At 36.0% G+C, this 25,045-nt stretch overlaps 1 protein-coding gene across 14 annotated transcripts in view; it reads left to right on the forward strand.

Moving 5' to 3' along the window:
• Positions 1–25,045, forward strand: part of MYCBP2 (MYC binding protein 2, E3 ubiquitin protein ligase) — a 196,087-nt gene that overhangs the window by 154,119 nt on the left and 16,923 nt on the right. For 12 of the 14 annotated variants that reach the window (XM_021417056.1, XM_021417087.1, XM_021417072.1 and 9 more), the window contains 19 exons: positions 221–1,861; positions 3,049–3,218; positions 4,877–5,121; positions 5,720–5,887; positions 7,484–7,641; positions 8,098–8,297; positions 8,700–8,849; positions 9,251–9,411; positions 10,009–10,165; positions 10,936–11,160; positions 11,982–12,047; positions 14,159–14,398; positions 14,537–14,635; positions 15,378–15,458; positions 16,264–16,530; positions 18,138–18,421; positions 18,694–18,790; positions 23,126–23,245; positions 24,689–24,790. In XM_021417056.1, coding sequence (XP_021272731.1) covers positions 221–1,861; positions 3,049–3,218; positions 4,877–5,121; positions 5,720–5,887; positions 7,484–7,641; positions 8,098–8,297; positions 8,700–8,849; positions 9,251–9,411; positions 10,009–10,165; positions 10,936–11,160; positions 11,982–12,047; positions 14,159–14,398; positions 14,537–14,635; positions 15,378–15,458; positions 16,264–16,530; positions 18,138–18,421; positions 18,694–18,790; positions 23,126–23,245; positions 24,689–24,790 — 4,631 coding nt within the window. The remainder of the gene's footprint in view (positions 1–220; positions 1,862–3,048; positions 3,219–4,876; positions 5,122–5,719; positions 5,888–7,483; positions 7,642–8,097; positions 8,298–8,699; positions 8,850–9,250; positions 9,412–10,008; positions 10,166–10,935; positions 11,161–11,981; positions 12,048–14,158; positions 14,399–14,536; positions 14,636–15,377; positions 15,459–16,263; positions 16,531–18,137; positions 18,422–18,693; positions 18,791–23,125; positions 23,246–24,688; positions 24,791–25,045) is intronic. The other 2 variants (XM_021417126.1, XM_021417053.1) reach the window with 1 other exon arrangement.

Genomic DNA, 25,045 nt, shown 5'->3' on the forward strand with positions numbered 1-25,045 from the left:
CCTAACCAATGTTTGGAAATGTACATTTGTGCATACTTTCAGGAGAAGAGATGTATCAATATTTCTGTAGGGGAAAATATTCCCTTAGACTTGCCTGCCTTACATGAACAGAAGCATGTGTTTGAATTTTATTGTGCATTCAGGTCTTTAATGCTTGTTTTCTTCTATTGAACATGTCACTGTCAAATATATCAATTTAATTATAAAATATACCAAACAGGTGATCGAGTGAATTTCACAGGAGCTGCTAGACCAATTTCTCCAGCAGGAAAATCAGACATGTCATCAAAACACAGAGCTGACAGCAGGTCACCCAAGCTTGACGTGCGAATGAATAGAGCTGCTGCTGACCAGAAGAAACCTAGGAATACTGACGGCCTATCTGCCAGTGAATCTCTGCTGCTGAAATCAGATGCTGCAAAATTGCGGTCAGATTCTCACAGCAGATCTTTGTCTCCAAATCATAATACTTTGCAGACACTAAAAACTGATGGAAGAACTACAACTGGTCTGAGAGCTGAATCTCCAGGGCCAGGAACTCGGTCATCTTCTCCAAAGACAAAGACGCTTACAGCAGTTAGATCTGGTGCTAGTTCTCCACGATCCTCATCACCCCATGATAAAATGGCACCTCAGAAAGCTTCGTCTCCTGTAAAAACAAAGCTTGATCCTCCTAGAGAGCGATCCAAATCAGATTCTTACACATTAGATCCAGATACCCTTCGAAAAAAGAAAGTTCCACTAACAGAGTCTTTAAGGGGAAGATCCACTTCACCCAAGCCAAAAATTATTACAAAAGATGTAACACCTACAGAAACTGAAAATAGAGCTCCATCTCCTCATGTTGTCCAAGAAAACCTTCATAGTGAGGTTGTTGAAGTGTGTACTTCAAGTACTCTAAAGACTAACAGCATTACGGATAGCACCTGTGAAGACAACACAGAATTCAGAAGTCTGGATGATGGTTCTAATAAAGTTCATTTCAGCATAGGGAAAGCACCTCTGAAAGATGAGCAAGACATGAGAGCATCTCCAAAAGTGAGCCGCAAATGTGCTGGTAGGCATACAAGACCCAAAAAGGAGAAATCCAATTTTCTTTTTAAAGGAGATGGCTCCAAATCTATAGAGCCAGCCAAGCAAGCAATGTCACCTTCTGTTGCAGAATGTGCTAGAGCTGTGTTCGCTGCTTTTCTTTGGCATGAAGGAATAGTTCATGATGCTATGGCTTGTTCATCTTTTTTGAAGTTTAATCCGGAACTGTCCAAAGAGCATGCACCAATACGAAGCAGTCTTAGTCAACAACCTGCAGAGGAAAAAGAAACCAAGTTGAAAAATAGGCATTCATTGGAAATATCCTCTGCTCTTAACATGTTCAACATTGCACCTCATGGACCAGATATATCTAAAATGGGCAGCATCAACAAAAACAAGGTCCTTTCAATGTTAAAAGAACCGCCTTTGCATGAAAAGTGTGAGGATGGAAAAACTGAAACTACCTCCTTTGAAACATCCAGTCATCACACTATGAAATCCAAGTCTCCTCTTCCATTAACTCTGCAGCACTTGGTAGCTTTCTGGGAAGATATTTCTTTAGCAACTATTAAAGCAGCTTCCCAAAATATGATTTTTCCGAGTCCTGGTTCTTGCGCAGTGTTAAAGAAGAAGGAAAATGATAAAGACAACAAGAAAACCAAGAAAGAGAAAAAGAAAAAAGAAAAGGTTGAGGCTAGACCAAGGGGAAATCTTTTTGGTGAGATGGCCCAACTGGCTGTAGGAGGGCCTGAAAAAGACACCATCTGTGAGCTGTGTGGAGAATCACATCCATATCCAGTGACTTACCACATGAGACAAGCTCATCCAGGTAAGATTCAGTATTTTTCTTCCTGTGTCTGCCTGAAAAATAGATCATACACATACATTTTTGTATTAGTTGCTGTTATGGAGATAAGTCAGGCTGCCTTGTTTACTGTTTCAACACAGTTTACCATATATGATAAATTTAAACTCAATGTAAATAATTTCAAGTACTTAAGGATATGAGCTCTCAAACTTGAAGAATTTTTTTGTAATAAAGACAAACCAACAATCAGACTTTACAGTACCTCTTAGAAATGTGCTGTTTGTTACGCTCTAGCACTTCGGACAGTGCTGAAAAAAAAGGAAAAAAAAAAGTATAAGTTATGGTTAGTTATCATGTCTATGCTGCCAAAAGTTTTCTGTTCTACTACCAATTAACTACTGTGTCATCACCTGTTATCAGCGAATTTTGATTTAAAATTATATTTTCAAAAGAAAGAAAAGTCTACTTAGTGTCTAGATTTGTGAGCCTTAATCAGAAGTCAGCTTGTAAAATAAACCACAAATCTGCTATTTTTTTCCTCTGCACGTTACCTGACTCTGTTCAGGAGTTTGTTTAGTTTGGGTATCATTAAGGAAATTAGTGTTAGCTAGACATTAACTAGTGTTTGTTAGTCAACTGAGTTTAAAAGGTACTTGTAATATAGCCAGTAATAAATAGCCTTGTCAAAGACAAAATTATTTGTGTTTCCTATCTTGTAAACTAAGCTAAACTATTTTACCAGTTAGTGAAGTTCAGGCTCATGTTGTATGCATTAGTTCTAGTACTGTATGGTAAACTAAGGAGCCTTTATCTTCAGCAATTATCAGTTCTCTGAATTTTTCTGAGAACCAATAATCAGCAAAGGAATACACTTTATTCTCTTTTAAGCCTCGTTAGACATGTTGTAGGTCTTTAATTTATGTTAAACTGTAGATATGCTGGCTAACATGTAATACTGATCTGACCATCACTTAGATGTCTGAGTAGAAAACTGTTGATGCACTAGGCCAGTTAATAAAAACATGAAAACACAGATATTTGGATTCTTCAGATACCACTGGGATACGTGAATGTGCACTATGATTTTTTTAGTCTGTTAAGAGAAGAGGGACAAACAGCCACCTTCCTTCCCCATCTACATCCCTGTTTTGAAGATAGGAAAAAAATCTTTATTTTGAAATAACTTTTTTTTTTTTAACCATATGTAGGTTGTGGTCGTTACGCAGGTGGCCAAGGTTATAATAGCATAGGACACTTCTGTGGAGGATGGGCTGGTAACTGTGGTGATGGTGGTATTGGAGGAAGCACTTGGTATTTGGTATGTGATCGATGCAGAGAAAAATACCTGCGGGAAAAGCAAGCAGCAGCAAGAGAGAAGGTATTTTTATCTGTTTATCTTATGTTTTCCTCTCTATCTGCTCAATAGTAATGCATTCACAGTTTGAAAGTAGACTTTGAAAAATTTGGAATTTCGGGATCTTGGAAGGTTTTGAAATACCAGTGTCGTTGATAAGGTTACAATAATAAGATAGAAACTTTGGTGATTGCTTCTGACCTAAGGAAGGTGTTGTTTTCAAACTTGTATTTTTTTTAACCACAACACAACTGCATCATAGGATGTAATACCTAATTTTTATGAGTATGTGTTGATTTATTTAACTTTGAATTTCATTTTATTTGTTTACTTGAAATATTAATATTGTTTTAATATTCTTATAGTTTCTTTAATGATCTTGATTATCCGAATTGTTGGGTCTTACTCCAACCTGCCACTGCTACTATTGTTGCCATTATTGAGACACAGAACAGTATGGGAAATTTCAACTACAGTTTGCTGAAATTGAAGAGAGGAAATGTGTTTTATATTTCTGCAGTCCATGTAGCAATCTCTTCTGGTGATGTACTCCCTCACTGATGTGGCCACGCAATCTTTGCATTTTGTTACATTATTGAAAAGATGACATTTATGAAGATGTCTGGCTCAGAACCATATTCCTGGAAAGATGAACATCTTAACTGAGTATTAGTTCAGTCTTATTCAATAAGGTTGTTATGACTGGAAGACTGAACTGAGCTTTATTTCTGCACTGGCCTAAAATGGTTCCCAGCTTAAGAATATGGAGGAATGTGATCAGTGCAGACTTGAATGTGTCCCTGTTTTATTTGCAGGTATTTTGTGTTATCCTAAAGCTCAGCAGGGTTTTGCTGTTTGTCTGACACTGAGCATCTTCTTACCCTGTACAGCAGAACTGCAACAAAGTCTAGGCAACTATCATCCCAGGGTGTTTCTCAACCTTTTTATGAGTTTGAGAGAATTTTACTTCAGTATATGGCAGAGGGAGGTACAGAATTGAAGTAATCTTCAAAGAGATGATCTGTGTATAACTTTCTGGTAATAAGTACCTTGAAGTCCTAGTTTAGGTAGAAATTAGGCAAAAAAAGTCTCATTTAGCCATATGTTTATATTGCAGATCCAGCTTTAAATTGTACAAGCTAATTCAAGTGTTCCCTAAGTTGTGATTGGTTTAATTTATTGTTTTATTATTTACTTTTCTATTTACTTTTTTAATATGGGAAGTACCTTTTGGGGAAATAACTGTTTTGCTCAAACAGAAAAGCCTTGTTACATGAGATCATATCCAGGTCTTTATGTGATGACATAACCAAGCTTTGGGTGAACTAGAGTAATGGAGTAATGGCATGAAAGTCATTCGTCTAATATTGCTCTTGCCATATCCAGTTTCAGATATTTGCTTAAAATATGCAAATATGTGGATTTTTTTTTAAGATGAGCAGAACAGTGTTAATTTAATTTGAATGAAAAACTAAATTTATTGAAACTTTTTGGGCACAAAATTCATCCTGAGGCAAACATGAAAATTTTCAGCTGTTCATTAAAAGTTGGAAGTACTATTTTAGAATAGTATCATTTTATAACAGGAAGAATCGAACAGCTTACCTATGTGACATTGATACCCTTTCTTGTGATGAAGAACAATTTAAATATACCTTTTTTCTTTCAATTAATTTCTGTAGATTAAACAATCTAGGAGAAAACCAATGCAAGTTAAGACTCCTCGTGCCTTGCCCACTATGGAAGCTCATCAAGTGATTAAAGCTAATGCACTGTATTTGCTGTCACTGAGCAGTGCTGCTGAGCCTAGTATCCTCTGCTATCACCCTGCAAAAGCATTCCAGTCTCAACTTCCCAGTGTAAAAGAAGGAATTTCCGAAGATTTTCCCATTAAAATGCCATGTCTGTATCTACAGACTTTAGCAAGGTAATTAAAGGAAGTTTATGAATATTCATTATAATATTCATCTATTTAGAATGTTTGTATAAAAATATGCATAGAAACTAAAACTTAATAAGAATTACAAATTCTTCATGATCTTTATTCTTCTTTTTCCTTTATTTCCATGGTCTTGTTCAATTTCTTAGATTGTATTTGTCCTAGAGCCTAAATAGCTCTTGGATGATAATTATTTTTTTAGCAGCATCAGTTTATGTCCAAAGAATTTAGAATTTCCTGAAGAATTTAACTTATGGTGTTGTTCTACCAGATATACATGCTTCTTTCTTCTCTTCAGCATTTAAAATAGTAACAAGGAAGCCAAAAAACCTGGGCTTGCTGAGTATTTCTGAGTAAATTCTACCTTAGTGTCTCATGTCTACCATGGGTTTCCCAACCACTGTGCTGGTTACTGTTTAACTCACCAGTTGAAAACGCCACCATGTGGAAATTACAACTAGACTGAATTCATTAGGTGAATAGTAAATGAATAGTGTTAGCTGGCTACATGTATCTGCAAGGGAGTATTTTGTATATGTATTTCAGCAACTTTTAATCCTAACTTAAGAAATCTTATTTGATGCAGGCATCATCATGAAAACTTTGCTGGGTACCAGGATGACAACCTCTTCCAGGATGAGATGAGGTACCTGCGCTCAACTTCTGTACCTGCGCCGTACATCTCAGTTACTCCTGATGCAAGCCCTAATGTCTTCGAAGAACCAGAGAGTAACATGAAGTCTATGCCTCCAAGGTACTTCCTTGTAGTTGTAGGTACTATGTACAAATGTTATTGCATTAGCAAAACACCAAATTAAAAAAAAAAAAAGAAAGAAAAAAAAGAAAAGAAAATGAAAATAATGGGAAACATTGTCATAATTAAGTAGCTAAAGTACCAGGTCAGCCCAGATCAATCTCTTGAAATGGCAGAAAAAATGCCCAAAACACATGAAACTGTTATAAAAGTGTCTCCAGTAAATGATAGCATATCAGATCTATTTTCAAACACTGGTAATACAAGTTTGCAAACTTTATTTAAAACTTTAAGAGTAATGCAGACGAGTTGCTTCTCTCTCAAATCTTGATTTCACAGCCAATATATATTTAAACATACAAATGCAGTTTTTCCACAATCCCCAGAACTGCAAAACTGAAGAGGTTATTTAAAAAGCAATGATCCAAAGAACATAGCTGAAAATTTAGCACTTCTTCCTCATATTTCCATTCTGTGACATGACTGATTGATTGTATTGTGGATGAACTACCTTTTTAAAAAGTAGTAGCTCTTCAAGATTTCATCCTGAAGGGAAATTGGACTAAGAGGGAATTACATTACTTTACATTTTCAAAGCAAAAGTTGGTGTTTCTTTCTGTAGGAAGTTAAAATGTCACTGGAGAAACGACAGCTTAGTGCTATCCAGGACCAAGAGTGCTAGGTGATTTCTACCAGGTTAAGCCAAGTCTTTATTTTGTTATATTTTCTATGATCCAATTCATAGAATTACAGATTTTTTTCTGTTTTGCCAAGGGTAAAAAATACTCTTATTGTTACTTAATAATAGTCCTGAATCAACATAGATGCTTGAGGTTTTCATACGTCAGTGATGTAATGAAGGGAAAACTTGCTTTTAATCTGTTTTTTACTTATTTCAATTTCTTATTTTATACTGATTGAAAAAGCAGTTTATTGGAATACTACAATATGCAATATAGTCTGTTCAGAAGTAGAACTTATCTAAAAATAACAACTCCTTAAGAGTGCATCGTATTGGTATATCCCTTTATTAAAACTGTGGACACCATGGCCTCCTGAGGTCTATAGGGACAGCATAAGCTGGGAGTTCTTCTGCAGACTGTAAGAAGTCCCCTGAAGGTAAGGAGTAAAACACGTCAGAGACGTAGCCATAGCAATTGAAAATTGACTTTAGGGCTAGAGATGCTGGAAACATTTCCTTCACTTAACATTCTAAATTTCAGTTGGCTTGCATAATAAAAATTCACTTCACAGATGCTTTTACTTGCATTCTCAGGCCAATTTTGCCTGAAGCTTCAATTCAGACATTATCAAAATGTTTGTATTCTCTCTGAAAAATACTTAAATTCTTGGAACTTATGATGTACATCATTACATTTATTATGAAGTCTTTGCATGCTTTTTCATCAAATATAATTCTAAAATGTTTCTTCTTTTCCAGTGTTTAAACAATTTTTAGGTACATAAGACAAACTTTCATGCAGCAGTAGCATTGTCATTATGAAATGCATGTTCCTTCATTTAATATTTATGCATAACTTAAGCATACTGTACATATTTACTAATGAATCTATAACTTCCCTGATTTCTTTTTAGTTTGGAAACCAGTCCAATAACAGATACAGACCTTGCGAAGCGCACAGTCTTTCAAAGGTCATATTCAGTTGTTGCATCAGAATATGACAAACAGCACTCCATTTTGCCAGCACGTGTAAAGGCAATCCCCAGGAGACGAGTTAACAGTGGAGATGCAGGTAAAAGTGCAGACACTGGAAAAAGAGGAAAAAAATGTCGAGGATGTCGCATTGGATTTATTGTCCTGCTTGGAAACTATAGACAATTCTGTATTTATATATATATGTAATGGCTTTTATTTCTCTTTATTAGTTAAGTATTGTTTTTTGTTATTCTGCACAGAATTAGCCTCAAAACAGATCAGGGATTACTGCAATTCTGAAATTTTGGTTCACACTCTGTGCTTGATTTATAAGCTAACGTGGTGTTTTCTTGGTGGTGCTGTCTGCTTATTTTCTCAGTTGACGCACCATTTTTCCATGCTGATTTTTTTAATATGTTTTTTTCTGATAGAAGAAAATGAACAAAAGTTTATCAATTCAGAAATTTCTCTGCTGCTTTTTATTTTTACTGTGGCTGTAAAATGAAAATGCAGAAGCAATCTAATGTATGCGTATTTTTATGCTTTTGAATAGAAGTGGGGTCCTCTCTCCTGAGACATCCATCTCCTGAACTTTCTCGGTTAATCTCCGCCCACAGCTCTCTTTCCAAAGGAGAGAGAAACTTCCAGTGGCCGGTGTTGGCATTTGTAATCCAGCATCATGATCTGGAAGGACTTGAAATAGCAATGAAACAAGCCTTAAGGAAATCTGCTTGCCGAGTATTTGCCATGGAGGTATTAATGTACTGATGGATCTTCTGTGATTAAAATAGGACATATGTAATTTCTGTCTCAGTGTTTGTTTTTCTTGTAGGGTTTTTTAATATATATAATTTTTATATAGGTATAAAAGCAAGAAATTTTAAAAGCCCATTTTAAAAATTCACTTGTATTATGAACTCTAGAAGTTAGGAATACAAAAATATTACCTGAAAACCTTCTTCAGTAGTATATTTGTTGTCTGGAAGTGCATTTGTCATTTTAATAGATTGCTTTAGCTATTGAGCAATGTCTTACTCGGAGACCTCTGCAGAATTATTTAACTGTCCAAAAGCATCAGTGAAGCTCCTTACATAAATTGTTTTTATACTAGTTTACTTACTTGATTGTTAATTCCCTGTGTGTGTTTTATTTTAGGCTTTTAACTGGCTTCTTTGTAATGTCATTCAAACGACTTCTCTTCATGATATTTTATGGCATTTTGTGGCTTCCCTGACTCCTGCACCTGTAGAACCTGAAGAGGAGGAGGATGAAGAAAATAAATCAAATAAAGAAAATGCAGAACAAGTATGTGAGATTGAACAATATCCCCTGTATCTCCCTTGATTTTTGCAAATAACTTAGAAATATTTTTAGTGTGTGTGAACCTTACCCCCTCCCTATGAAACAAAACTTTATTTTATGGAATTCAAATTTTTAGTATGACTTGTGCTTGACCTCTTCTGACAGTCATAGTTGAATTAATTTTTCCTCTAAAATTACCAGATTGTGTGTGTTGATGAATTCCTTTATTTTAATGCATTACTTAGGAAAGTGGAAAAACAAAGCAAAAACAAACAAAAAAGCCATTAGCACATTGCTAATCTAGTACCAAAAAAAACCCATACCCCACAACCTACTGTTTGCTTTGACTTTTTTTTTTTTGTATGAAAGTCTGTTAACAAAATACAAATTGCTTTGCATCTAAGGAGAAAGACACAAGAGTGTGTGAACATCCTCTGTCAGATATAGTGATTGCTGGGGAAGCAGCTCACCCGTTGCCCCACACTTTTCATCGTCTCCTCCAAACAATCTCTGATCTTATGATGTCTCTACCCAGTGGTAGTGCGTTACAGCAAATGGCCTTAAGGTAAGCACAAAGTAAGAAAATTCTTAGGAGGCTAAAAACATCCTAAATGTTATAGGTGAACAGATTTTGCAGTATAGATTCAAAGTTGGAAACATCTTTATGTTTCCTGTAAGAAAATGAGCATGCATTCCCTTACACGTAGGAAGATATATGTAAAATATGTTTATATTTATTTATATGTGTAAGTACTGGTATAAAAGATTTTTAGAGAAAGTGTATTTACTCTAAAGTGCTGTATTGTGTACTATTTTAAAATGTGTTTACTGTTGAAGAATATGATAGTATTTGCATGTATGTGCATGGTAGTACGCTTTTTGCCCAGAAATCTGTCATCTGAGTAGTCTCCTTAAGCTTTTCCCGATGTCTTGGTCCTGAGGTTGCAAACTGAGTAAAAATGATTCTATTTCCTGTTAAAGTGTTAAGATTATTCCTACCTTCCTTAAAAGATATGAACAACCCGCCCTGCAAAGATTTGAAGTTAAAGGTTTATTCAAAACATTTTGAGAAGCAAAAATGTAATTAATAGCATTCTTTGCTAGTACTCTGTATCTCTTAATCGGTGTTCGAAGTATCAAAATCTGCTAAATGTGTTTCCAGGTGTTGGAGTCTCAAATTCAAACAATCTGACCATCAGTTCCTGCACCAGAGCAATGTTTTCCATCATATCAACAATATTTTGTCTAAATCTGACGATGGAGATAGTGAAGAAAGTTTTAGTATCAGTATACAGTCAGGTTTTGAAGTCATGAGTCAGGTCAGTATTACGCCTCTCTCTCAAAAGCAGAGATCAACTGTGAACAGCGCGTAGCTCTTGTAACCATTGTGATGGAATAAAAATATATTTCATTGTAATGTCATATATTCTTGGATGAATCTCTGTTTGGAATCTTGTTGATGATATTCAGGTTTTCGTCATTTAACTTTAAGGTTCAGATACTGTCCCTTAATCTGTGTAATTCATTTAGCTAATTCATTTAATTCATTGAGTTCAGTTTTTAAGTGCTAAATAGTTCCAGTTCTTAACTTGCTCATGTCTTTTTTTTCCTTTTACTGTTCTGAGGAGCCACAAATTAATACTCCTAAAAAAATAGCTAAAAAGTGTTTTCTTCTGCTCATTAATACATTTACACATTTACTAATGGATTTATCTGCGAGCCACTAGTATTTTCTTTGGTTCAAAGGCCTGAATAATTTGAACCAACAAATGACTTCTTTAATTCAAAGAACATGTCTTCTAATAGGAGAGAGAAAGTGTAAGGTTTTTAGAAGTGTAAACAGTGCCTGTGTTTGAGCTTAGTTACGGTGGTGAGGTGCTGGAACAGGTTGCCCAGAGAGGCTGTGGATGCCTGTTCTCTGGAGGCATTCAAGGCCAGGCTGGATGGGATCCTGGGCAGCTTGATCTGGTGGGTGGCAGCACTGCTTATGGATGGGGTTGGAACTACATGATCTTTAAGGTCTTCTCCAGCCTAAGACATTCTGTGATTAGTTTAATATATTTAAAAAATTTTTTGTTTGCTTTCGCAGGAACTATGTATAGTGGTTTGTCTAAAAGACCTAACAAGCATTGTTGACATTAAAACATCAAGCCGACCTGCCATGATTGGTAGTTTAACAGATGGATCTACAGAAACGTTCTGGGAGTCAGGAGATGAAGATAAAAACAAAACTAAAAACATCACAATTAACTGCGTAAAAGGAATCAATGCACGTTATGTGTGTGTTCATGTAGACAATTCCAGAGATCTTGGGGTAAGAGAAAAAGGAAATTAAAAATGAAAAATGAAAGTGCATAGTCAGCTGTATATAACCACCTTTCAAGAAACACCATATTGTCCATCCAGTTGAGTGTGTTACTTTAATTCAGAAGTTCATGTTTTAAAATAAATTTTGTTTCTGTGGTTTTGAAAGCAGTACCTTGATATGACGAAACATGTAGTTGATGTGAACCTGAGAAACGTAATTCTTAATGGCACGTTCAATTTCACATGCATTTTCAGTCATGTAATTATTTCATAAGTTAATTTCCCTGCTCATCATTTCTATAGAAGCATTCAAATAAGGAGTTTTCATAAGATCCAAACTATTTTCTAGACCTTCTAGACACAAAGTACAGTTGTCTGCTGTGTCCTACATCAGAATTCCTACCTTTTTGCCTCCATTTGTCTTTTGTATAGTAATAATACTTTGCAAAATGCAGAACTGTTACATGTAGGGAAATTATAGCATGCTTAATTTAAGTAACTTAATCTATCGTAGTAGTGCCAATAGGCCTTAACTGAACATCTCAGAACTGTATCACCATGATAGTAAAGACCTTTTAACTTACTAAATTCATGTTTATAGATCTGGACAGCATTGCTGCAAATATATATTTATTTCAGGTAGAACTTTTAATACAAGCACGTATAGTGAGCTACACTTTGGAATTCTTTGTCGTTGGTCTTGATCACTTTTTAAATCTTTTTTCATAGTGAAACAGCTTGTCTCTTTTATGTATGTACTCTCTTAATAGTGAAGAAATAAAATGCTCTTTAGTTTAAGTGTTTTCTTGTTTTCCTTGTCTGTTGTAGAACAAAGTGACTTCAATGACCTTCCTAACTGGTAAGGCAGTAGAAGATCTCTGCAGAATAAAGCAGGTAACCATTTTAACTGTTGACATTGGAAAAATTGCGGGGTTTTTTTTTTTTTTTTTTTTTTTTTTTTTTTTTTTTGGTACATAGACCATAGTTTCTGAGCAAATATTTTCCATTTCCTATGGCAGATAAATTGTTTTGCAAGTATCACACTTAATAATGTCCTTTGAAAATACTGTTATCAATAACAGAGTTCAGTTTTCATATGTACTTGAATATTGGTCAAACTTTTATTCATTTACTGGATCAGAAAAGGGTGATTTAAAATGTTACTTGAATTTTTTCATTACCACAGCTGAAAGGATAAGAGATTGTGTAGAATGTTTTTGAAATAGACCATTTAGCTTGTGTTTTATGACGTCTGACAAACTGTTTGGCTTATTTTAGGGATATATGTATCTAAATATGCCTGAAATAATTGCATGGTGTTCATTGTTATATACTCACTCAGCTGCTTTGTGCTGTATTGTCATTACCTTTTATCTGCTACATGGAATCATTTTTCATTAGAGGAGGGCAGCTTAAGGCTGAGCATAAGTAGGACACATAAAAGATAAGAGAAGAAAAAAAAATATGTACCTTCCACATACGTTATCTAATATGTATCCATAGCTCTCATTTTCCCATCATTTTTAGTTCTCAAATTCAAGTATCTTCTGGATCTCTGTCCAGAGTCTGTAATTCAAAATAGTATTCAATCTTTGTAGTTCTGTTACTAAACCAAATGATAAATGCACTGTTTTTATACAGAGAACAATGCTTTGTAATTTTGATATGGATTTGACCCATCAAATATATTTAAGGTTTAAAGTAGGCAGTTCCCACTTATGCCTCAGGACTTCTATCCTTTGTCTTATTGACAGTGGTAAAACTTTTCAAGGAGCAGTTGTCTTAACTGTGTCACAGCCTTGACCTTTGTTGAGGTAACATCTGATCTCACTGAAATTCTGTACCGTGAAACTAGATGAGGGAGAGAGAGATGGCTTGTTTTGCTCTGCCTTTTATCCTCAGAGAGCATTTAAGGTAAAGATACCGCTCCAAAGGATGTTAGTTATCTGATTAAAGCAAACTTGGGTACAGTTGGCTCCTAATAACAGTGCAGTATGAGTGTGTGGATTTATGTAGACAGATACGAAGTGCGTGTATGTATATACGGTGTATATCTTTCTCTGAATCTTGTTAGTTTGCTCTGTGTCTTTGTTTCTGTCTGCCTGAACACAGTGGCCAGGCATTTTCCCAGATTCACTCCCAGAAGATAGCAAGACTCCATTCAGCTTTGTTTGCTCCTTGCTAAACAGTCTTCTGGCACTTCTCCAGCAGGCTTTTCATCTCCTAATGCACCAACATACAGTACCCCAACTCATGTATACCCTCTATCTCATGATATTAAATAACAAAAAGTCATTCCTTTCCACCGCATCTCAGTTTCATGCAGACACAGAATTAGTAAAAATGAGGGAAGAATAAATATTAGCTTGATATGTATATATATATTTATATAGAGATCTTGGGACACACAGGTTGCCTTTAGTAATGGCATGAGGCATTGCACCCTGTCATTTTATCTCCTCCAGTGGTGGCATTACAGTTTAAATGATACCATTCACCTGTCCTTTTTACAGTTATTAAGTCCTGCCTCTCTTGAAGAGGCAATCAGTCAGCAACTTCCACAACACTGGTATTTCTTTTGCAGAGGTTTATGTGAATCAAGATAAAATAACTTAAGTACTGATAATTGTACATTATAATTTCAGGTGATTTTTTTTTGACAAGAAGTAGTAAGTAAGCAAACATCAATTCAAAGTGAATGTTTTGAATATGTGAACTGTTGCTTAGAAGATAAAAAGGTGACTAAAAACAGTTCAATCTTTTTTAATAGGCTTTAAAGACAAAAGTAACGCTTGTATGTCATTTTATTTAAGGGTTGTTTACTCCGAATTCACTTTGTTGAATATTTTTATAATTAAACGTAGCAGTCTTACTGCTCTGAATAAAAAATGTATTGCAGATGCTCTATTGGTTCCAGTGTTATGCAGTGGATTTGCTTTAGAAGTAGGGGTCTTTATGTTTGAAGTTGCAATGTCAGTTCCCATCTTTATATTCCTATTTAATAGGTAGACTTGGATTCAAGACATATTGGCTGGGTAACAAGTGAACTTCCTGGGGGTGATAATCACATCATCAAAATTGAACTGAAGGGTCCAGAGAACACACTCAGAGTCCGACAAGTGAAAATTCTTGGATGGAAAGATGGTGAAAGCATTAAAATAGCAGGCCAGATTTCTGCAAGTGTAGCTCAGCAAAGAAACTGTGAATCTGAGACACTGCGAGTATTCCGACTTATTACATCTCAGGTGGGATTTTAATGATGTGTTGTGCAGTGAAATTTACTATAATTTCTGCACTTTCAGTGCTGTATGTTTCAACATAAAATGTCACCTCTGCACAAGTTTATCGTGGAGATAATGTAGTTATCACTTCCTTTCTTCCAGGTATTTGGAAAACTCATCTCTGGTGATGCTGAGCCAACTCCAGAACAAGAAGAAAAAGCACTCTTGTCTTCCCCAGAAGGAGAAGAAAAAGTACACAATGTATTTATTTGTATTCTATCCATATTACTTTGCTGAAAAAATTAGCCAGGATGATTTTCTGTATTTGCCTTATGCACCATAGTTTCCAAATCAATACAAAAGTAAAATTTTACAGTTGCATGTATATATTTTTTTAAGTTGTAGTAGTAAATATTTATTGGGGCACATGTGTTTAATGGAAACACCATCCTCCTGGTGACTCATTTTATGCCTACATATACAGAAGTACTTAATGCCTGCAGTAATGGCCAGCCTGACAATCCTTCTTGCCTAATATCTTCTGCTCCAAGAGGGAAAGTGGCTCTGTTGACATTTGGAGAAAAAGTATTTAAAAAATTTCACTGATGTCCTTTTAGCTAGTATACTCTTCTGTCTTCCTGCAAGGAGCAGTTTAGTAAGTGTGTGTTCCCTGTTACTTTTATTGCAAAATATATTAAGTTTATAGAAAGTATATTCTGTACACTGCTCTACAAAGACATAATCAGAGATTGTATTAAGGTAGATGAGGAAGCTGAATCTCAAGTAACTGTGCTTCACTTGTTTTGGTTATTGATTATCTTATTTTGTGCTCAAATTTCCTCTTATTCATAAAGAGGAAAAAAACCCTAAACATTATTAAATTTATTCTGCTTATATCTCTTGCTTCTAGTAACAAAAAGCTGCAAACTTTTCAATTTTGTTGGTATTTCATACTAATTGTTCTTGGCACTCTTCTTTAATACTAAATACTCTTTTTATGAAGGCAACATCAGATGCAGACCTGAAGGAGCACATGGTAGGGATCATATTCAGCCGGAGCAAACTGACAAATTTGCAAAAGCAGGTTTGTTGACTCTGAAATACCTTGAGGATTAAATATTTTTGTGTTATAATAAATATACTAATTTTCAGTAAGTACGGAACCTCTTATTTGACCTTTTCAGTTACATCTTCTGTTGTTCTCTGTTGTCAGATTTTGGGTTACATTTTGATTATCTCCTGCAGTAAATGGAAGTTTGGATTTGTGCTTTTACTTATCTTTGTTTTTCTCAACATAAAGTAGTAACTAAAGAGTATGTTTTTCTATTAAATACTGAAATTGTTTTAATATACCAATTAACATATTTGCTATTTTTAATACGCTTACCATGAGACAAACATTGCAGTAAGATTTTCACAGTAATGCGGGAGGAATTGGTTCTGTTTGAAGTTTAGTAGATTTAGTAGTTTTAGTAGATTCTGCTTGTCTTGTCTGACTTTTTGGTGACCTGTGTCAGCAAGCCTTAAATCCTTAAATATAATTTTTAACATGGTATTGGTAAAACAAAAATATGCTTTCTAAAATCTCCTCCTGGATAGTAAACTGAACAAGATACTGACAAGATCATTGTAATTTTCCTGAGTGAAGATGAGCAAATTCAGTATTAAATCTAAATCTTCATTCTAAAGAACTTTATCTAAATATTCTGATTTGAAATCTAAATTTATCTTTAATTTCAATGCAGTAATGTTGAGAAGTAATTTAAGTACAGGCCAAATTTTACAGGTTTTCCACTTTTGTCATTAGCTGTGAAGATACTTAAAGCACAAGTAATAACACTCTAAAAGTTTTTAGGAATTAACTGTGTATTTGGATTCCACTTGGCCAGGTATGTGCTCACATAGTCCAGGCTATACGAATGGAAGCAACCCGTGTGCGTGAGGAATGGGAGCATGCCATCTCTAGCAAAGAGAACGCCAACTCACAACCCAATGATGAAGACGCTTCTTCTGACGCATATTGCTTTGAGCTGCTGTCAATGGTTCTGGCATTGAGTGGTTCCAATGTAGGCCGGCAGTATCTGGCTCAGCAGCTGACTCTGCTCCAGGATCTCTTCTCATTATTACACACTGCTTCTCCCAGGGTGCAGAGACAGGTGAGTGCTAGTTATTTCTTGTCCATCCTGGTATTCCTGGAAAAAAAGTCTTCAGAATCATATAATCATGAACTTGATAATATGTACTTGAAGTGGTGGTTTTTTGAAATGTAATTTTGGATTTTCACTTTAATTTTTTTTTTTTTTGCCAGTCATATTCAGGCTATTTCACATAAGGAAAAAAGTCTAACTAGGGCAACTCAGTTTAGTATTGTAGTTATGAGTATAGGGCAAATATGCAAATGTTAACAATATGAACATTTGAAAACAAATTACAGAATCTCATTTTGGAATTTAACTGACAGACTGTTAACAGAAATGTCTGTCAAATAGACAGGACCTAAGAATCCAGTGTGGTTTGGGTATTTTATATTATGCACGTGTTACATCTGCATATCCTGTGTAGATAGGTAAGATCACTGGCTTTTAATCAGCAGTCTCTCTTGTTGATCTGGCCTGAGTCCTTAGCACCTTTATCTTATGATCAGGCTAAGTGCAATGTTGACCTAGACAGTTCCTTTCTGCTTTTGGTATCCTCAGGTCGAATTTTAATATCCATTTCTTTCTGAACTCAAATGCTGTCTGCAAGTATATTTGTATTTATTTGCACGTAATATAACAAATATATATACATGTAAAATATTTGCTTTAGTACAGTTAATGCACTAGCTTGCTGTTGCTAGCTGGTGTGCCTTCTCCATGTGGATTTTCAGTTCATATTTTACGCAGTTTTTTTGTCTCGGATTTTCTACGTTTCTTTTACCAATTTTCTGATCTGTTAGGATTTCACATTTCCAGTTGTCTGAAGGCAGATACTGCCGCACTTGGTAATTCAGATTTATCACTGGTATGCAAAATACTGTTTTTTCTTAAAGTGCACGGAGATTTTTCAGGAGAACATGGAAGTCCTGAGAAATTAGGCATAAAATGTTACTGTATAAACTTTCATACATTTTAATTTGTCCCAAACTGTGCAAAGTGTATCCAATTCCTGCCCCACTTCCAACAGCTGATAAAGCTGAAACATATCCTTTCAATGTAGCTCCTCTTAGATCCAGATCAGTTGGCACAGATTTCCTTTCCAAAACAACCGAGTTTGAGTATCACAAGGAAAACTAAAAAGGAGGGAGGGAGGGTATTATGGAAAGGTATCACGATTCTCAATACCCCAAGACAAGTATTTTCTGTTTTCAGAAGTCTCAAATGTCTCTAACTGTTCTGCTACAGAGTTTCTGACATCTGAAGATTATATACAGAATGAGTATGTAACATGCCAGCAAATTAAAGTTGTACAAACATCTGTATTTCAGAAATTTCAGTACAAAGTTCAGTACAAAGCATGTTTTCAGTATTATATGAAGATGGAGGTGTTTTTTGTGTTGGGTTTTTGGGGAGCTTTTTTTTTTTTTGAGTGATATTTGTTCTGGACTCTTAAGCCTTGACTCATTAACAATTATTTCAAAGCAAGATAAAAACATAGAGTTTCTTACAGATGTGATTTGAATACACAGAGTAGATATATTCCGTCTTACAGGTCAATTTGTAATAATTGCTTGAAAACTCCATTTCTCTTGTTAAGAATTGTGATGTTTTGATTCTTTTTCCAGGTTACATCATTACTAAGGCGTGTTTTGCCTGAGGTAACTCCTAGTCGCCTGGCTAGTATCATAGGAGTGAAGTCTCTTCCACCAGCAGATATAAGTGATATTATTCACTCAACAGAAAAAGGAGACTGGAATAAACTAGGTATCTTAGATATGTTTTTGGGATGCATTGCCAAAGCTCTCACTGTACAGCTAAAAGCCAAAGGAACTACTATAACTGGGACAGCTGGCACTACAGCAGGAAAAGGAGTTACTACAGTCACACTTCCAATGATCTTCAATTCCAGGTTTGTTTAAAAATGCATATAGTTTCTCAAACTAACGGTATAAAAGGAACATATATTTTGAAGTCAGTTATGTTGCCTTTTATAATCTTTGTTTAATAAATGGGAAAAAACTGAATAACACTGGCAATATAAGTAAAGTTATTAATACATTTGATTGAAAACAAAATAAGAGAAAAAAATAATCCTGTGCTGAATGTGTGCAGTATTTCTTTTGGTGGATTTTGACAACTATAATTGAATTTATTTCATGTGTTACAATATGTCCTTTGTAGCTATATTCGGCGAGGTGAAAGCCATTGGTGGATGAAGGGTTCAACACCAACACAGATTTCAGAGATCATTATTAAACTGATTAAAGACATGGCAGCAGTAAGTTTCTGTGATTTAAATGTGTGGGGGATAATCAAATATCTCTGGTAATGAATAATACATTTTTTCATTAATTTCTGTTAATGTTAATATTGGGATGAGTTGTTCAAAATGAGCTGGTCTCAAGAAAAAAAAAGGTCTACTCTTTTGGGTAGAGTCCATGCCTAGAAGCAATAGAACTCAAGTTCTGATTCAGCTAAATAGAAGCTCAATATTCAAATGAACTTTCAGATGAATCACCGGAAACTTAAATAGTAATCACTAATTTTCTGTCATTTTCTACATTATTTACTTAGAAAACTGACTTTTTTTTTAAGAGTCATGAGCACTCAGAACTCCAGTTGAAAAATAAAAGGTGTCTATAGAGTATGGGATAGTGTTTCTTTCACTTAACTGTACGTATGTTTTATATGTGACGTCTAGTTAAAAATGCATGTTAAGACTGACTTCTTTTGGTTTTACTGAAATCCATGTAGGTCACTCTGAAAGTAATACCTCCTGTTCATTTCCATGGAAATTAACAACAGATGCAAAGAGTGCAATAGCACTACTTGACATAGCAAATTCTCATCTACAAAACACTATTTTTCAACAGTCACCACCATTAGCTATGCATTTTTGCCGGTGATGAACAAGAGCCTACATGCTGCACTCGTAAAAAAAAAAATAAAAAAAAATTAAAAAATCTGCACCAGCAGAAGTGACCCAGTGCTTCACAGCTGCTATAATGGCATTGTTGCTAGAGGAATGTTTCCCATGCAGTCCACCTTTCATCTTCTTGAAGAGACAGAAGTCAGAAAGTGTCAAATCTGGACTATACAGTGGGTGTGGTAGGACAATCCAGACAAGACTGGCAACGTGGTCCATGGTCTTCAATCTAGTATGACATTATCGTGTTACAAGAGAGAGATTGTTTTCTTTTCTGGTGTGACAATGGAAGTTTGAGTCTTCAGCTTAGTCAGTGTCACAATGTGGTGGTCAGAGTTGATGATGGTTTGTGTGGGTTACAGGACATCCAGAAGAATCACCTCTTTCCTCTCCCAGAAGATAATATGCATCACTTTACCCACTGAGGGCTGTGTCTTGAACTTTTTATTTGATGGGGAATTCACATCGCCACTCCATTGGCTGCTCTTTTGACTCCAGCTCATATTGGTGAAAACACATGACCAGTAATGACACGGTCCAGGAAACTGTCACCTTCAGTGTCATATTGGTTCAATAAATCTTGACAAAATTGCATACCAGTGTTCTTTCTGTTCCCATGTGAGCATCTGTGGGACCCACCTGGCACGAACTTTGTGATATTCCAGAGCTGCCACCATCATGTCCAGCAGATTGAAGCTGACAAGTTCCCTGGTCATAACCCACCTATTCACACAGATGAGCTGATCAGGACACTCTTCATTTCATAGTCCAACAGCTGTGCATGACAGTCTGGAATGTGGTTTGTCTTTTACATTGCTGTCACCACTGCTGAACCACCCACCACCTCACTGTGCTCACATCCACTGTTTGGTCCCCATAAATGCTCAGCAAGTGTCAGTGAATGTCAGTGTGTGCCATTTTTTTCCAGATGAAAGAATTCAGTGACACCCCTTTGCTCCATATGCGCTTCCATGTCAGACGCCATTTTGTCAGACTGCCCCTCTGCTGCCATCCGTCACACAGCAACAAAATGTAACAAAATATTGGCAGGAAGGTTCAACCTCTACTGCCATGTCACCACCGTCCACCTCTGATGTCATGGGTCAACATAATAAAATAGGAGGCATTACTTTCAGAGCAGCTCTTGCACCTTTATAGCTGATTATTACTTTAGCCATCTGAGTTGAAATTTTCCATGGGTGTATGTTTCAGGCAAATTTACTTGGCAGAAGAATTTGATGAAAGCTGATACAGCTGTTTCCCAGAAACAATACTGGGGAAGGAAATAGGGTTTGTATATTTGTTACAGAAAGGGAAAAGGTAGTTTAGTGAGAAGTTAATTTTGTTTCCTTCAATTCTACACCTAGTTCAGTGAGATGCTCTAAATGACCCTGATTTTCCTCTGTGATTACCCTCAGAAAGCTGTTTTCAGCATGTTTGGCTTTGGAGCTCTGTATTCTAAACCATTCAGTGTGTTTAAATTAAGAAGATCACTTCTAAAACTTGCTGGATCTGGATAGGAGTTCTTTGAAATTGCTACTTTTGAATCTGACAACAAGATTTTGGAAAATCACAGTTGATCTTTAGTTAACAGTAGCAATTAAAGCTTTCGTTCTTCAGGAGTGCTGGTCTATACATAGAATGACCATTTATTCTCATCAGTTGTTCCAGTAGCTAAAGGGGAAGGGTCTATTGTAGGTACCACTGTGATTCCACATGGTGGATTTTTATTTCTGTTTACTATATCAGCATCTTATGAAATGTTGTATAAAAACTCAGGCTAAAAGGAAATGTTGGCTGCAAATATGAGTACTCAGTATTTTTAGTGAATGACAGGATTCATGTGGTAACTCTTGTATGTATGTGCATGTTTTTCTCGGTCACCCCACTTCAGTGCATAGGATGCAACATACATTGGGAATTAATTGGCGAGGGGAGCCAGTTTGTTCAGGCCTTTTTTTTAATGGTTGTTGCGAGTATTTTATGTAGGTATGTTATGGATACGTGGGAAAACATCAGGAAGACAGTAGATTCTCTTCTGAACCTTTTTCAAATGATGTTAGGCTAGTCTTCTGAAGTAAACTCTGTGGTTGTTGCTTTATGGGATTCTGGCTTCGCATCCTGTCGAAATGAGCGTTGGGCTCCAGTCTCTGAAACTAAGACTGCTTACTGTTAAGACCTTTCCCAGTCTGTGTGTCATCCATATTTAATCATGTATGAAAGTTGTAAGCTGGCTCCAGTACCACTTCTGTTTTTCATAGAGGGAGAACTAGAGTACACAGAATGTCTGGGAGCTGCCATGCAGAATCAGCGTCATTTTGTCTATCCAGTGCCATGGTCCTTGGCACAGGTGAAGTTATAATATGAACATCTATGAAATGCTTGGTACTGTTGTCATTAGCATGACAGGGAATTCCATGAACACCTGAGTTCTGAGAAGGATTTGAATATTGTGCCTATAACAATTTGTGAAATATAACCACTAAATTAAGAAGACAAAATACTGGATTGCTATTCATTCATATTCAGAATTAGCAATTTTGAATGAAAATGTATGACAAATGACAAAAAAAGATAATGATAAAAAATGAGGGATCAAGGCACTTGAGTAAAGTGTAGTCTTTTCAGATGTGAATATAAATCTCAGTAGATTCTGAATTGCTTAGTGTAGCAGCTTCTAAAGGAATGATCGGTACTGAGTTACTTTAAAGAGTCTGATAGCCACGCACTCCTCTCCTGTTGTATATAGAGGAGCTCTGAACTTTATTCCCTTTTATTCTAGATGAGGGAGGCATAATTTAGGTCATTTGAGGGTTGGGAGAATTTCCTAATTGTGTTTTATAAGGGACCTCAGGGATTTAGGGTTGGGGGAATAGAGGGGCCACAGATTAGAATCTTTAAGGTTTGTTTGGAAATTATTCTTTGGTTCTCTTCTTTCCTGTGCACTTCTTTTTGCTTCCATCAAACATCGAAGCTGGACAGTATTCAGAAAGGCTGAGCAGGGCATCTGAAGCTGGTTTCTCTAGGATATGACTGTATTCTGTTTGATGTTGATAGTAGTTTATTTGTGCTCCAGTTCTGATTCTGTCTTTATATGGAAGACTTTAAGAATTTATCCTTTATTTACTCCAAGTCAGTTATATTAGGAGTTGCTGAGATAGCCAGATAGTCAAAAGAAGTGATTCTCGCACTATATTTCACATTGGTGCAGCCTCACTTTGAATACTGTGTGCATTTCTGGACTCCACAATGTAGGAAGGCTGATAAAATATTTGACAGCATCCAGAGGAAGACAGCTAAGCTGGTAAAAGGGCTGGAAAGCATGCCTTGTGAGGAGAGGCTGAGGACACGTGGGTTGTCTAGTCTTAACTTTTGATTAGCCCTAAAGAGATCAGGCAGTTTGACTAGATATCGTTGAAAGTCCCTTCCAACTGAAGGATTCTATTTGATCCTGTTCTAGATTGTATCTCAGTCAGTCACCTGAGTATTTGAGGATTAATTTTACCAGATCTGTAGGATTTGAAAGCACCTGATTTGTTGAAGTCATCCCTGACTTGCTCTTTTATGTTCTAACCTCTGATTCTAACCTAGAATTGCTTGTAGCAATTCAGTTTTAGTTGTAAATGTCTATAACAATTTATTACAGTTTCTATTAACATGAAAAACATTTATCTTCCTCTTTATCAGGGTCATCTGTCAGAAGCTTGGTCCCGTGTGACAAAGAATGCTATTGCTGAAACCATCATAGCTCTGACCAAAATGGAAGAAGAATACCGATCACCAGTGAGGTGCATTGCAACAACCAGAGTAAGTGCTTTTCTGAATTGGACATTAGTTCATTGCAAGCATGGATTAAGAGCCTATCGGAGAGCTTTCCTATGTTTGGCAAAAATTTCCTTATATGGGAATTCCCTTATATGGGTTTTCTCAGGAAACAATATACACAATATACAGCTTACATTGTATCCCAACTAAGGCAAGCACTGCTTGACCTAATAAAAGTCTTCCTTTCTCTGTGTCACCGCAGTGATTTGTTTGTGGCAAGAATACTGCAGTAAAATCAGAATTTTGAGTAAATACACTTCTCAGGTATCTCTGCCACATCTCAGGGCTGCTATGAAAACACTCAGGAGAAAAAAAAGTTCTCTAGCACAGCTAAGCTAACCTTCATCTGTGTTTTAGTCTCAAGGAGCTCAGCAAATTATTTTTTTTTCTTTCTGTCTTTACTTCTATTAATCTTTTATAGAAACAGGGACTGACTTAACTTGAATAAGGTTACTTGAAATACCACTAAAAGCATAATTGTAAATTATGGCAATCTTGCCACCTTAGGTAGTACAGATTTTGGCTTCAAAAAACATAATAATTAGGAAGGAATAATTAGGAAGAAAAGGAAGCCTACAAACAAGACGGTAGTCAACTCTTTACAAGGGTAGATAATGGCAGGACAAGGGGAAATGGTTTTAAGTTGAAGGAGGGAAGATTTAAGTTGGATATCAGGGGGAAGTTCTTTACCAAGAGAGTGGTGAGGCACTGGAACAGGCTGCCCAGAGAGGTTGTGGAGGTGTTCAAGGCCGGGTTGGATGGGGCCCTGGGCAGCCTGGTCTACTATTAGATGTGGAGGTTGGCCATTCTATGATTCTGTGATGATATGATTCTGTGTTTTCTGTTTGGATTGCAGGATTACTGACAAGTTATCCTCATGTAGCTAATCTTTATAGTATTTCACTGTAGTCAGTGGAGAGAAAGAGAAAACCTTCCCTGAAACTTGAAGGACATTTAGAGAGCCCCTTGCTAGTTAATCTCAAATGGCCAGTATGAGAAGAGAATAGCGAAATGGATCACATTGACCAAAGTTGACTTTTTTGATTAGTGTATTTTATTCAGTTTTCTCCCCACAAAACCTGCAATGCTTGGGAATGATATGCAGGTTGCCATATTTATAATATACTCTGATTGATCTTTCTTCACTGTTTCTCTCTTGTATGCTAACTACCATAGTTTTGTCCATAAAGTGACATAATTGAAAGGAACAAGGTAATTTCTAAGAGTTGAGTAAGTTTTATTGTGTGCTCGACTTCTTTCGGTAAAGAAAAGTCTTCTATTGCAGGGACAAGGCTTCAGTTAATTATGATACAATTTGCAAGTATTGATGTTATTCTTATCTGTCAAAGTTTAAATTTTTTTGTATTTGGGATTTTTTTATTTCTTTTTTTCTATAACATTTAATTCTACCTTGCTTTTCAATAGTTATGGCTGGCCCTGGCATCTTTGTGTGTACTTGATCAGGATCATGTTGATAGACTGTCCTCGGGAAGATGGATGGGAAAGGATGGGCAGCAGAAACAGATGGTGAGACTGAAAATTTTGAGCTTCTGTGTTTATTTTTAATTTATTCAGTAGTCAAAGAATTTAGAATAAGTGATAAGGAAAGGTGAACTTGTCCTGACCTTATTCCTCCTTTTGTCCCCCACGGAAATAGTACATACAGGTTTGAAGTATTTGCTTTATAGACAAACACTGATCAGAAAACGAAAATTCCAACTTAAAGGAGTAATAAGGTAGCAATTCTACTGGTATTCAGGGTGAATGAAAACCTGTCTAACA

This window comes from Numida meleagris, chromosome 1 (genome assembly GCF_002078875.1).
Source record: "Numida meleagris isolate 19003 breed g44 Domestic line chromosome 1, NumMel1.0, whole genome shotgun sequence".
Classification (NCBI taxonomy): Eukaryota; Metazoa; Chordata; class Aves; order Galliformes; family Numididae; genus Numida; species Numida meleagris.